General features: G+C 34.2%; 1 protein-coding gene and 1 long non-coding RNA gene across 9 annotated transcripts in view; one reads left to right on the top strand and one right to left on the bottom strand.

Moving 5' to 3' along the window:
• Positions 1 to 15338, bottom strand: part of LOC141379322 (uncharacterized) — a 70347-nt gene that overhangs the window by 10690 nt on the left and 44319 nt on the right. Inside the window, exon 2 of the long non-coding RNA XR_012395870.1 lies at positions 11559 to 11605. This is a non-coding gene — a long non-coding RNA (uncharacterized lncRNA). The remainder of the gene's footprint in view (positions 1 to 11558; positions 11606 to 15338) is intronic.
• Positions 1 to 15338, top strand: part of nbas (NBAS subunit of NRZ tethering complex) — a 378367-nt gene that overhangs the window by 337686 nt on the left and 25343 nt on the right. For 3 of the 8 annotated variants that reach the window (XR_012395546.1, XR_012395545.1, XM_073932555.1), the window contains exon 52: positions 205 to 484. Coding sequence is in view for 4 of the 8 variants with exons in the window: in XM_073932555.1 (XP_073788656.1) it covers positions 205 to 471 (267 nt within the window). In the remaining 4 variants the exon portion in view is untranslated. Of the gene's footprint in view, positions 1 to 204; positions 3000 to 6652; positions 8434 to 14439; positions 14495 to 14852; positions 15331 to 15338 lie in introns of those variants that run through there. The other 5 variants (XR_012395548.1, XR_012395547.1, XM_073932556.1 and 2 more) reach the window with 5 other exon arrangements.

The raw sequence follows: 15338 nt of genomic DNA, 5'->3' as shown, positions 1-15338 counted from the left end.
ATAAAGTTACAGGATGTTTGTTTTTGTGTGTCCAACATATAACAGTAATAGTAAAGTATAGCCATGCCAATTACTTGTTCATAAAAGATGGAAAATGCAATTTGTCGTTGGTGTGAAGTAGGTTTGCTCTCACACAGATTGTTTGTCGCTCTGGAGTGTTTATTGAAATGGATTTTTTCCCTCTCCTGGCTTGTTTTTCTGTAGGTGACTGAGGAGGTGTGTGACACTGAGCTGCTGTCTCTGCTGTTGAATGCTGGGATGTTGATCAGCTGTGTGGACACGGCTGTGTATCCTTCACTGGTCTCTCATATGTTGGCTCAAGGGGATTGGGATGTGGAGAAGGCGGCTTATGACCTTCAACAGGCTGGACACAGTGCTCAGGCCGGTTCCTTGCTCCTGTCCTATCGCGGATCTCACCCAGGACAATTTACATTCAACAGCGCCCTTGCCGTCATCCGGAAATGGCTTTAAGGAGTAAAACTGGGTACAGACTCATTGCAAAAAAAGTTTCTAGTCCAAACATCTAAAAACTGTCAAATTAAGAAGCATTTTGTTGACAAGTAAAAAATAATGTATTGTTTTCAGAAATAAGACAAAAAAGGAACTCAAAATAACTTTTTTCCTTAAAACAAGCTAAATAATCTGCCAATGGAGTGAGTGAAATAATACTGTTTTTGTTTGAAAGTTTGTTTGAAATATGAATATTTTAATGAACCCACTGGCTGATAATTTAGCTTTTTCATATATATGAACTAATTTAATTTTGACTCGATTCTAAACAATCAAAAAAAAATAATAATAATTCTTAACTTTAAACATAAGTCAAAATTAAGTGAGTTTTACCTTAAAACAAGCAAAATAATCTGTCAATGGAGTAAGTAAAAAAATAATTTATCTTTTTTTATATAAACTGACTTAATTTTGAATAAAAAATTACTAAAAGCAAAACAATAAGTTTTACTTCAAAATGAAGTTAAAATAGGTCACAATTAAGCAAAATAATCTGCCAATGGAGTAGGTCAAAACATTTTGTTTCTGGTTTGAATAAGAATATTTTAATTACTCTACTGGCAGATAATTTAGCTTTTTAAAACTAACTTAGTTTTGACTTATCTTTGAAAACAGAACAATACTTCAAAATAAAGTTAAAAATAAACCAAATTAAATGTGAACAAGTGAAATAATCTGCCAATGAAGTAAATTAATAAATCTTGTTTTCGTTTTGAAATAAAATCATTTTAATTATACTACTGGCCGATAAACTTGCTTTATATATATATATAATTTTTTTTTTTTTTTTGACTTCTAATTTCTTCAAAGTGAAGTTAAAATAAGTCAAAATTAAGTGAGTTTTTCCTTAAAAAAGCAAAATAATCTGCCAATGGAGTCAGTGAAATATTGCTTTATATATCTATATCTTATTTCTGAAAACAAAACAATATTTTTTACTTTAAAATTATGTTAAACTGGGTCAAAATTAAGTTTTTTTTTTACATATCTAGTTAGATTTTTTTACTTTTACTATCTAGTTTTTGGTTTGAAAATAAAATTATTTTAATTACCCTACTGGCAGATAATTTAGCCTATATATATATATATATATATATATATATATATATATATATATATATATATATATATATATATATATATATATATATATATATATATATATATATATATTATTAACTGACTTAATTATGACATTTGACTCATTTATGAAAACAAAACAATATTTTTTTTTTCAAAGTGAAGTCAAAATTAGTTAATTTTTACTTAAAACAATTCACAAAAATCAAGACACATCAATACATATTTGGACTAGAAACAAGACAATAACTCCAATGTACGAACATAACTTTGTTTGCTCTGCTGACATCATAAGTGTCCCTCTGAAAAATGTTTTGGATGCCACTCAGATAATAAAAGAAAGTAGTCAATCTCAGCCGATTATAAAATGAACATTGGCTCCAAATCCAGAAAGCAAATAGCAGTTATAATTAGCCTATTCAGACAGTGTTTGTTCAGGACTTCTTCCCGCTGGCAATAGACTCAAATCACCTTCCCGTTTCTCTCTCTCTCACTGGTTGTCGGTTTCTCTCTCGCTGAGTGAAGCTCGGTGACACGGGTGTAATTACATTACTTCAGCTGTTTGGTCACGCTAGCCTGCGCTAATAATCATTACAGGCCAGAGTCGGAATTGAAAACGCTGCATGTGTGCTGACAGAGTGTTCCGCGCGTGTATGTGCGGCTTCACGCTTGGTCATTTCAACACGTTACTTTCTGCTGTTTCCTTGTGTAGGGTTATTAATTATTTTTGAAGAAAACCGATTAGGCCCTTGAGCAACACTCACTGCGTAATTGTTTTAACACACGGACGTGCTACAACCTATGTTTGTAATATCTGTGTATCTTAGACGAACTGTAATCAGGAGAGTTCAATAAAACATGAATTTTGCAGTTGACTTTTATCATCTCAGAAAACAGGGTTTTTTCTAATAGGTTTTGGTGCACTGCACACTTTGGGCAATGAAGTATCAACAGTACAAAAAAAGATAAATGTGAACTGGTAATATGCAAGCACCCATCCATGAGTTTAATACAAGTAATTCAGAGGCTGTTTTTATTATATTATTGAACTTTGCTGTAATATCTCACCCGAAATACCAGAAGCTTCTTTTGTGTTAAATAAAAATAATAATAATGTGTTTCCAGGCAGTCTAGAACAAAACTATTATTATTATTGGTGCTGTTTGCTGGGCTACTGTTTCTTAAACTTATTTCCCTAAACACTATAACAAAACCAAAAACACTTTTGGTTGTGCAGCAAACATGAATTGGTACCATAAATTGTGTTAGTACCCAAGAACATTCAAGAACACCTAGTGCTGATATACTGTACAAATCACTTAATCAAGAGAAATCTTTATTCACTGTATATTTTGTATTCTGGCTGAGTGTGGTGTTAGCTGAATTATAAATAAATATGTGTGAATGTTCTTCATCAGGCTGACTTGTACTTTCACTTTTATCTTAAAACTCTCTTCCAGAACAACATTCTGGCAACCAATTTTTTCACAGTGTAAAAGTAGCGATGCTTAAATTTCATAAATTATGTTTACTTGCTTTCTTGTTTATTTGTTACACTTGTAATTTGAGAGATATAGCCGCTTTAAAATTGTGTTAGGCTTTATTTTGATGTCAGGCATGTACAGCGCTCAGCATATATAAAGTACACCCCTCACAAATCTATCTTTTAAATTCATATTTTTAATAGGAAGCTATGCAATATTATACTTGTACATATATATTCGATTAGTCAGTACCTAAGTTAAATCTGGAACTTAACTAACAAAAGAACTTACAAAAACAGTCCAAAAACTAGTAAAGCCAAATTGATATGTTAGGGCAAAATATTAAATACAAATTTTACAAAGCGGAAAAACCAAGAGAAGCAAAAAAATAATAATTTTGTAGGTTGTAATTGTGCTTGAATTTAATTGTTTTATCTTTCAATGTCTAAATATGTTTGGCTGACTAACATAAAATGTATTAATTAAATCTGTTTTGTTTAAATGCACCAAAATACATATTAATTTTCAAAATGGGATGTACACAGTTATGCTGAGCCCTGTACTCTGTGTGTGGAACACCTTTACAAAAGGTGTAGAAAATAAGTTTATTTTAACTATGAAGTTACATCAATGTCAAAACAAGTTTTGTAAAATATATTTAGCGTTTTCTCCATATCTCACAATTTTTTGGGATGAAATTTTGCTGATAAACATGAATATGTACAACTATTGATTAACCATTGCGGCATGAAATATTGATCACTGTTTTTATTTGAAAGTGAAAGTTTATGCTAGCAAAAATGAGCTTATTTTAATTTCAGAGGATAATGTATGTTGTTTCGATATTAGAAATACATGTGTAGTTTCCATTGATTTTTTTGGAGCATTCAAAAGTTGTACTTAAAAATGAGTTAGGTTAAAATCCACTTGCTTAATACTGGGCAGGGCTCAACAATAAGGACTGCTCGCTGACCCGGGAACAGCGTGTGAGATGCTCGGGACAGTCTATAATATGTTTACCCGATCGGGGCCAGTGCTGCCTTGTCACTATAGTTTAATTTGGCTGCGACTGTTTGTCAATTGCGCGCTATTATGCCCAGATGTTTTGTCTCGTTTGTCCAGTAAACGCGGTTCGTGTGGCATATGTGAATCCTGCAATTGTGCTTGAGTCCACACCAAATAAATCGGTCTGAGATCGGCAGAATGAGGTAGTCTTGGCTCGATTGAGCGGATCGATTGTAGTGAAACAACACAATCCAACAAACCAGGCTATATCACTGTTTATTATTGTTGCATAATGGCCATATGTACGACTATATGAAGAGAGAATGATGAGTAGGGCAGGATGTCATTTCGACCAGCAAATGTATGTTTCAAGTCTAATACGGAAGTGAAAGCATGCTGAAATATTACAGAGTGCTGTTTATCCGTTGACTGAAATTACCATCTGATAATTTTTCCAATTTTAATCTTATATTTTGTATATGGCCATTTGTTTTGTTCTGTTGTTTTGTTCATTTCGACACTTCGAAAGAAACATCAACATTGCTTCATGATCTGACTGCAGTCCTGGAGCCTCATGTACGAAGACTTGCGTGGAAATCTTACTAAAACATTGCGTACGTACAAAGCTGTAAATGTGCGTACGCAGAAAAAAATTCAGATGTATGAAACACTGCGTACGCCGAATCTCACGCATATTCTTTTGTACATCCGAATGAACGTGAAACTGAGCGCAACATGCACGAGCACAAAACCCCTCCCTGCCTCCTCCCCCGTATGAATATGCTAATGACTATGCTAATGGAAAAATCCAACGAAAAAGCAACGGCAAAATTAAGCAAAAAGAGAAACTTTGAACAGAATGTGAATTGGAGGTGCTGCTTTCGGAGGTAGACCGGAGGAAAGAGGTGTTATTTGCAAGTTTGTTCTCCGGAATTAACAACAAAAGAAAAAAATAGAGTGGGAGAGTTTAGCTGATGCGGTTAACTCAGTTGGGTCTGAACATCACACTGAGTGCATTTAAAAAAGAAATAGTGTGGTTTATATCTGTAAAATGTTGCAGTAACCATAGCAGTCTCAGTGGCGCACCTCTTAAGACGCATGTGAACATGTATTGACACGGTCGAGCATAAACTCGGCTTGATTCCAGCGTTTGATGAACTCTTTCTTCTTTTTTTCCCCGCTACATATCAGATTTTGCCCACTATTTATCACGAGAAGGACAAGTAGGAATCATCAATAAGTTTGTGCATCATATTTTATTTGCACATTTATTGAATGGAAATGTTTCTGATTTACGCATGCAAATTCATCTTCAGATAGTGTCTTTATAGCAATGAGCGAGCGGTAGATTGCTCAGATTACATTGGGGAAACAGGCGACTGCTGCAAATTGTGCTTTAATGTTTAGCTGGTCAACTGTATGGTATGGAAATCTTACATACCTACTAGATAAACCCGTCTCATACAGCTGCCATTGCAAGGCTCAGACACTTTGTAGAGAGGAATTTAACACAACTGCCTCTAGGAGTCGCCAATGGAAATAAAACAGACACGCACAAAAAATGTGCGTCTGCCAGCCAGAAAGCTGCCGTGAACCTGCGCACATTCCCACGTTCAGTTCATTGTTAGTAAATCCAAACGTGAGCGATTCTGAGCTTGAAACCTGGCGTACGCAAAGTTTTTGTGCATACACAGCGTTGATACATGAGGCCCCTGGTGTGGTGATGAGAAATGCACCCCTGCACGGACCACCTTCATAGACTTTCTTTAGCATTCGTAGTCTACATTTAAAAAAAACAATCACAAAGGCCATAATTGATTAAAATGTAGGCTAATATGATTATTATGTTGATGGATCAAGCAAGAACAAGAGGTGAAATGCATTTTAAATCTAGGTTTACAAATAAATGAAAAATAAAAATATTGACTGCAGTATAGACTAATGTAATGAGCCGGTTTCTAAAATTAGGCATTTTGGTGGGTTTTAAACAAACAAAAAAACATAAAATTGTTGTAGTTTTCAGCTAAACCACACATTAAACAATCCTCCTTAATTAATGTAAACTAAACTAATAATTTTTAAATTGTTAGTTGTGTTTAAAGAAAAGTTATGCTGAATAACTGAATGGCTACGTTTTTTTTTTTTTTTTGGTGGGGCCAGAGAAAATTTTGGCAAGGCAGGTAAAAATCGATCGGGCCAGTAGAAAAAAATCCCAAGTGTTAAACTCTGCTGGGGCATCTCATATTACAAATATGTTATTGTGTACATTAAATAATATCTTCTAAACTGATTTCTCATAAATATTTGGGGACAATATGTCAATTAAAAGTGTTTAAAGGCATATTTCATAAAAAATAAACAAACAAACAAGAAAAACTTTATCATAATTTATTCATCCTCCAAGCCTGTTTGACTGACTTTCTTGAACTCAACCATATATGTTTTGAATAATGTTGGAAACATTTTATTTCTTACTATGGATGTCAATGGCTACTGTTTTCCAACATTCTTTAAAATATCTTCTTTTGTTATCTTCTTCGAATCAAGTTCAAATCACTGATGCTTGCTTACAGGACAGCCACTGGCATTGCACCCTTACCTCCACCTGCTCCTGTAATCTGAGTTCTCCAGGAGCCTTCGATCAGGGTGAGAGCACCACCTTTGCAGGAAAGCTATGTCACTTTCCAAAACCTTTTCATTCAATGTTCCTCTGGTGGAATGATCTACCCATTTCTACACAGACTGTGGAATCACTTCAAATGACAACTAAAACCCATCTCCCCCCACAACTCCTGAGTCCTGGTAAATAATACCAAAACAACATATAAGAAGCACTTTCTCTCTCTCCCTCTCAAAAAAACCCTCCTACCTACCTATTCTCTTAGCACAAACAAATTACTTAGAATAACTAGCACTACTACTTCCTGTTGAATCGCTGAATGCCTTCTCAATTGTAAGTCGCTTTGGACAAAATCATGTAAATGTTTTCTGTTTATCAGTACAAAGAAACTCTCGTTTGAAACCTTTACATTATTATTAATGGTCAAGTTATGATTGTTAAATTATTAGCACGCTTTTTAAATTGAGATTTTATTTATAAAAGAATTGATTCTTCATTTTGAAACACCTGGAATAGAAAAAAAAAGAATAAATTAATGTAGATTTATTTGGTGGTTCATTCCGCTGTGGTGACCCCTGATTATTAAGGAACTTATCCAAAGGAAAATGAATTAATTTTGACTTTAGTTTTTAATACTTTAAATTTATTTTTACTTTGACTTCTTTTTGCAGTATTTTCTCATTCAAGCAGATAGCTGCATTGAAGCATAGCAAATATGGCCGCCAAAGTGAACTAACTCTACTTGAAAGTGAGTTTGCTTTTGCACAAACCTGCGCCTGCATCAAATATTGTTAGAAAACAATTGTGTGAATCAAAATGTTTTCATTGCAGTAGTCTAGTTCAAACGTCAAATCCCTGCTGTTGCTCTCCTGACTGATCTCAGCTTTATCTGCAGCCTGTAAATTGGAATCTCACCCCAAAGTGAGTCTTTGTACAGAGAGAAGGATACACAACGCAAATACAAGATACTGTAGCATTAACACCCACCGAGTCATTATCTCTCTTTATCATGACTCATAATTGTAACCGATGTTGTTTCTGCCACTGTTTGAGTTCTAGCGCAGATTAATTGCCTGTACCAAATGTGTGCGATAACACGAGGCAGCGCTGGCCAAATATATTCAGAGATTCAAACAGGAAACAATTAGCAATGGTTATCTTTTGAGCACAAAGAACAGCGCCTGCATTACCTGCAACTGTTTATTCACAGCATGCGTCCATTATGGTGCATTTAAACCCTTGTAAATCATTATGGAAATGTTTTTTATTTATTTATTTGATAATTTAATCACTATGGTAATGCGAACAAGATTTGATTTGGCAAAAATGTGTGTTTTAGTAAATGTTTATTATTTCACCCTCATTTCCCTTCATACATTTTTACACTAGGAACAAAGAATAAGAAAAGACAAGATGAAACCTTATGAAACTTAAATAAGCTTATAATAACTACCATTTTTAAGGAAATGGATGGAATCTCTAAGTCTTTTTGTGTAAATTTTAGATATTTTGAAACATCTGTAAAGTAAGTTGGACATTTTTGAGCCCTTCACAACAAATTATTTTAAGTTGTGTATTTACATATATGTGGATGTGTTGGTATTGATCTCAGTGTTTGTTTTGTGCATACTGAGAAATGTATGTGCGTGAGGGGTAGTTGTTGCTGTTTTTTTCAATGTTTTTTTTTTCAATTCGACTCTGCACAAAGAAAATAATAAAAATGTTTCCAATCATTAATTTATCTAAGTCTGTAATAACCCCAAAAAGTCTTAGCCTTTAAGAAAATTAAAAAGGATTTTAATTTACTTTCATATTTTTATTTTATAACATTTTTATTTTTTATATTTTAATTATATTTTAATTTTAATTTTTAATTTTATTTTATACATTTTTTAGTTTTTTATTTAATTTAATTTAAATTTTAAATTTTATTTTTATATTTTTTACTTTATATATTTTTTAAATTTTAGTTTAATTTAATTTTTTATTCAATTTAATTTAAAAAAAATAAAATTGTATTTAAATTTTTAATTTAAATTTTTACTTTAGTTAATTTTGTTTTATTTTCTTAAATAGGCACAGTGCCATAATGTTAACAACCTGTAATTTTAAGAGTTAAAATCTCTCCAAAATGTCATTAGTGGTTATCACCAGGAATGACTCTGGTAAAGATGATCTTGTCAGTTAAATATTGAAATATAATACATTTGTTATTTTATATTTTTTTAATATTTGACTGCTAAAGAGCTATTCACATAGGGTCATACCACCAAAAACATAAATACATTAAAATATCCACCCACTATTATAGCAAATAATTCCCCTGAAACTGCCAGTACTGCACAATACACTCTATTTGAGGAACTGAGTACAGTATTTGCAAGCGTAATCCTGAAGAGTCTCCGTTTGTCTGAACTTCTGAACTCTGCTCCACTGTGGATCCACGCAGAATTAAACGCAGACAGATACACACACACATACACAAGTTGCCCTGTGGACCTTATTACACATCAGCAAATAAAACCAGGAAGGGGAACAGAGGCTGTGTGATTGTGTTTTTGCAAATAGCTTTCTACACCATCATTCTCCACGGCGTGTGGCTGCGCGAGTGTGTGTTTGTTGGAGATAATAATTACACCGTAGCTTACAGGTAGACGGCACCTCATCATTAGGTGGCTGTCAACGCTTTCGACGGCGAGAGGCAGCGTTCATTAATTTGGCACACTTACGCCGTGCATAATGATAATAACAGCCTATGAGACGATGAGGCTGACAGCCATGTTTTGCATAAATATGAGATTGCGTGTGACTTACAGTCCCAACAGAGATGATTGAATAATGGGCCGCAATTGAACGCGTTTGCTCACTGGAAACAGCCACTATTTGTTTGTGAACCTCATTAGGGTTAGCGAAGACAATTATAACTGCAACTGCCAGTTTTTTAGCTAAGCCGCATATTTCAGACTGCCTTTTTTTCTTCTTGCGGTTAAAGACTAGCTGCCATCAGTTGTGAAGTGTGATGTATCTCTTGGAGCGATCCGAAAAGGTAAACTGGTTTTAATCAGTTTAACTGACTGTCAGCTCTATGTAATATGGCTCAATCGATGTTAGCGTGCCTGTGGAGGTATTAGAAGATACAGAAAGATGGATTACTGGTGAAGCCACTTTTTTTTTTGTTTGGCATTACATTAATGGCATGCTGTTGATAACCACAGAAAACTAATTTGGCTTCGCTCAGTGTGTTAAATTCATGTTGAAAGAGTGCAAAAATCATGGTGAAGGGTTTGTTTTTACTACAAGTTCTTATCTTCGTTTACCTGCACTCGTGTTGTTCCCAACTAGGGCTGTGTGATTTGGGGAATATATCTAATTGCAATTTTTTTTTGACAGATATTGCAATTATGATTTGATTTCGATTAAATTCAAACTTCAAGCTGACTTTAATGTAATTCAAGCTTCAGCTTAATCCACACCCCGGCAACAACTCTGCGATAGCTCGTAAAAATGACCGTTTTTTTGTTCAGTGTTTCTGCTTTTGCAACCAAAATATTTCCATATTACGAATGCCGTTTTTCTTTGATATTAATTTGTCTATTAATGCTTCTGAAGCAGCAGACGCCATTATCCCACTTGTCAGCGCTTTGCAGTTTGTTTTGTTTTCTTTTTTTAATGTGGGCGTAGTTTAGTTGCGCAATTGTGACAGAACGAAAGTGTGCTTACTCAATTGGCTAGTTATAAAGCACTGGTCAGATCACACGATTTCAGGACAACTTCCTTGATGTAGGATGTTATGGGGAGTCATAAATAACAAATGTACGTAGTGACACAGGATTCAATCATTTATTCTCGTGTAATGTGGTACAGTATAGTTCAGGACAACCGATACCATGATGCCTGCGATGCCTCATGACACTATCACAGAAAGTATAGCATGTTTAATTTTCTGAAGCATAGCAGACTGGTTTTGAAGCACTTCACTCCAGGTGTTAATCGTTATTCTTGTTTTCAAACATATGAACATACAGTTGCGGTCAGAATTATCAATTACTTTGATTCATAGTTAAACCTTTAAATGTCACTTTAAGCTGTATAGAAGTGTCTTAAAAATATCTAGTAAAATATTATTTTCTGTCATCATGGCAAAAATAAAATAAATCAGTTATTAGAGATAAGTTATTAAAACTATTATGTATAGAAATGTGTTGAAAAATTATCTCCGTTAAACAGAAATTGGGGGAAAAATAAACAGGGGGGCTAATAATTCAGGGGGGTTAATAATTTTGACTTTAACTGTAGTTGCATATCCTTGTGAGATCAAGTTGGAACTTTGGAAAGAGTTTATGTTTTCATGAGCCAATGTTCTTTTAATTTTGTCCTCCAGACATGCTGTCTGTAAAGCAGCTTTATATTAGTCAACGTTGATGTTAATTTATTTAGCAGATGCCTTTATCCAAAGCCACTTACTAATGAAGACAATCGAGGAAAGAGCAACAATATGTAGAAACTTGTGGTGAGCAAATGCACTTATTCAAAGTTGAATCTTATGTGGAATCTCTATGGGGAGATCTGTTTTGCAGTGAAATTTCAGATTCCAGTGAGAAATCCTAAGGAGATGACAACATTTGGCTGAGAGAGTTTCACCATAAAAAGGTCATTTGTGCACCACAACAACTGTCCAACGGAAATGCCATGCTGAAAAAATGTTCCAACTCCATGCTTCATGTCAGTAGTGCAAGATCTGTTTACTGTTCGTGACTCATCGGGCCACATCTCTTGTAGATAATACATTATGTCTACAATATGTCTACTTGCATACAATATAGTGAGAGGAAATGTAAACATAGTAGTACAGAGCTTACCTGTGACTTCTGTCAAGATTCTGCAGTATGCACATCTTATAGGCATTCTAAGAGAGAATTTAATAATGACATTAAGACACTTTAAATCACAGAAAAGTAACAGATTGATTTCATTCATACTTAATACATAGAGCTAACTTCCATTTTAATATAGTTTGTGATGTCAAATGCAATGTATTGCTGACATACAATTAAGCATTTTTCTGTTGTGCAAATGTAATTTTCCCCTCTAGATAAGAAAATGCAGTAAATAAAACAAATTGTGCTTGTTATAATACATATCCGTTAGCAATATCAATAAGCATGTCAGGTTGTTTCTGTACATCTATAACAATCAGAAACTGCTTTAGGAAACCTTGCACATTTAAGTTAAAGGTGTCATACCATGCATTGATTCAATATGTTAAAACTGTTCTCCGATATCAGATATGTGGCTTAGGTAAGTGCATGTTTTTTTATGCTCATTTATAACACCAGGATTTACCCCTAGAAGTACCCATAGAGTAGTTTTTTTTTTTTTTGCCTCATTGCAAACAAACTTGAAAAATTGACAATATTAACTAACAAAAGATATGGTTAAACTGACCTATTCATCAGGGTGGCACTTGAATTTATAATTTGCCTTTCTCAAATTTTGAATTCTAACAATGCACTGTGATGAAATTTGCTACTCCATTGCTGGTTTCATTACCTGAGATCTCTGTATTGTCATTCTCAATTTCAAAATAAAAGTCCCACATACATGAATTGTACATGCTAAGTTTAGATAAACTTAAAAAATGGGTGGAGGGGGGACGGGGTTATCATTATTGTAATCTCATCTCATGGCCAATCAAATTCTACCTAGAGCAGTACCCTATGCTTATTAATGATGATATGTGGATTGATAATTGGTGTTACTCAGATTGGCCTGTTTTTCACCAGAATTTTCAACACAATCTCACAGCAATTTGTAACTTTTTGTTTTAGTGGCTAATTTGTATGAATTCGTACAATATTATTCATACAATTTAGCACCATTTGCTTATGCCCCAATGACGATGGGGTAGGGTGCCGTTCCTCCTTTTCCAAATTGTACATTTATGTATGACTGAACTCGTATGAATTAGCCACTAAACTGACAAAATGGTTAAAACGTTACATTAGTTGGCTGGAATTTTATACTCATTTACTGGTGTTTTAGGCTCACTGTAGGTCCTTTCCATGTACGAGTTATATAAGTATATCCAGATTTTCATCCTATGACACCTTAAAAATGTGGATAATGATTTTTTTTTTCTTAAAGTCATGTGATCAGAGGCCCTGTTTACACTAACACTTATTAGTTTTTAAAATGTAGAAGTTTTGCTACGCTTACGCCTTCCGTCCACACTACCCTGGAGTTTTTGAGCCCTGAAATTGGAGCGTTTTGGAAATGCTGGAGTGGCCATTTTGGTTTTCGTTTTTGTGTCCGCTGCAGACAGTCCCGCTACCTGATTGCAGCTTTTCTCAATATTAAGTGCACAAAGTTTAGTCTAGCATCCTTTCCTTGTAAGTTTAGACTTTGCATGTTTGATATTGAAAGCAATCTCTCGAGGACAAATCGAGTAAATCTTCAAAGACAAAAGTGTACTTGATAACCTCATTCACATCACCCTGGCTGCATTGTTTCACTATCACACAATTAAATGAAAACATGATGTAAGGAACTGCCTATTTTTATTTTGATATTAACAACTTAACAGACACCAAAAATGTTGTGGCACCGTGTAGCTACATATTTATGTGATCGTCATCTTCACTGTATGCATATTTTTTAACAAAACATCACATAACATAGCTGCCTCTTTTTCATTGAAAAATATGAAGCACACCCCGTCTCTTTTGTTGAATATCAGTTTTAATAAGCAATAATGGCCATTATAAAAGTATTATAGGAAATAAAGGCAGGCTATCAGTCAAATATGCAGAGTTGCAGGTTACATAAATTATTACATTAACATTAACAAATCTTTGTGCTCAAAACAAGTTACCTGAGAACAAGTAATAATTTAAAAGACCAAAGAGTTGTTAGATAGAGACCAGATGAATTAAATATTACATTTAACAACTATAGTGAGATGAGATGTAGCAGTATATCCTTGGTGAACTGTACAACTTGCGCTGCTCTTACCTGGGAAGGTGTGCCCAAAGCACCGGCTGACTGCCTGGGGATCAAACGTGCGCATATGCTACTGCAAATGCCAGAGTGTGCGAGTGGTCATGTCATTTTTCAAACTTCATTTTTGTTTTAAAACGAAAAGGTATTAGTGTTAACAGAGCCAGAGCCTGGTGTAAACAAGTTGTAAGTATGACCCCACTCTTTCAGTGGGTTGTAAAATGTTATATTAATAAAATGTGAAATTAACAGTTTTCTGAAATTAAGATCACAAAATTACATTTGTAAACAAAAGATTAGTCTAATATAACCACTTACTCAGCTTGTCTACCATACCATACTTAATCACCTTGTCTACCTGCTCCTGATGTGAAACCATTAAACCTGTTAAATTTCTCACAACTGCAAGGATACCAGAAAAGGATGTGACAGCTATTCACAAAGCAATGTTTGTATGAATTCACCCACAGCAACAGCATCCGTTTCTCATAATTAGACTGTGGAATAAAACATCCCTTTTTTATAGAAGATAAACACTTCACATTTCTGCTTTTAAAGCCTAAAGCCACGTCCTGTGGTTTTACATCATAAGTGCATTAGTCATGTTTGTTTCTGAAAACTGAAGGATGAAACGATTGTTTGTTTTAATTGACAGCGCATCACAGATTCTGCAGATAAGAATTTAACTTGTTTTGAACCCAGAACAATCCTTTAACTTCAGATGCGTTCTTCTTTTGATCTTAGGATGTGTCAGATGTTCTCTTTGATACTGAATTTTGAGGAACAGACATCTTTTCAGGTATGCTCTTCCAGATTTTATTATAGCAGCTTGAGGTGAAGGGATGTTCATGCAAGCGTAACCTGTGGAGAGTGGGCTTTGACAGCAAGATTAGTTTGTCTTTAGAAATGCCTCTATCTCCATTCCATCTACTCGATAATTATTCCACAATTGCTTTTTTCGTCAAATTATTCACTCAAAAGCCATTGTCAGGATTCAGAGAAAACACAGAATGGTTTAATTGTCGTGTCAGAGGTGAATAAGTGGAGGTTTTCAGCTTGAAGAGAATCACAGAGAAGCTAAGAATCTTACTAATGCAAAGGGTCTGTAGAAAGGTTATCATTCCCTCTCAAATAAGCTGTTTAACTCCTCTCTGCAGGGCTGCTGTGCACTTTTGCAGAGGAAAACAAGTGTGAGAGGAAATAAACAGAAGACTGACTGGAAATGTGTTGTGCGAATAGCGTTAATTTGATGTTTCATCTTGTTGTACTTTGCATCTTTTACCGAAATGTCATTGCGCTTAATTAGTATTGCCTCATGTGAAGTTTATTTTAGTCTATTTTATCACATTAAACTGTGTTGGGTGCCATGTATTCAATTGTATTTTAGATCATGTTCATGACGAGATGTTGATTTATTTGAATGCTACATACTATATAGTGTTAAGTGTTTAAAACAATGTTAAACATCTTTCATTTTGTATATTACCAGTTCCTTTTTTAACAAAAAATTTAAACATGATTACGCACTTGTGGCTGAATGATTGATTTCTGGAAATATATTACCAGTTCTTTTGGTTTTGCTAGTTTCACATGAAAACCAAATTAAACTAAAATCTTTTAGTTTTTCCAAACAGCACACTATT

This window comes from Danio rerio, chromosome 20 (assembly GCF_049306965.1).
Source record: "Danio rerio strain Tuebingen ecotype United States chromosome 20, GRCz12tu, whole genome shotgun sequence".
Classification (NCBI taxonomy): domain Eukaryota; kingdom Metazoa; phylum Chordata; class Actinopteri; order Cypriniformes; family Danionidae; genus Danio; species Danio rerio.
This window is presented reverse-complemented; position numbering and strand designations above follow the sequence as displayed.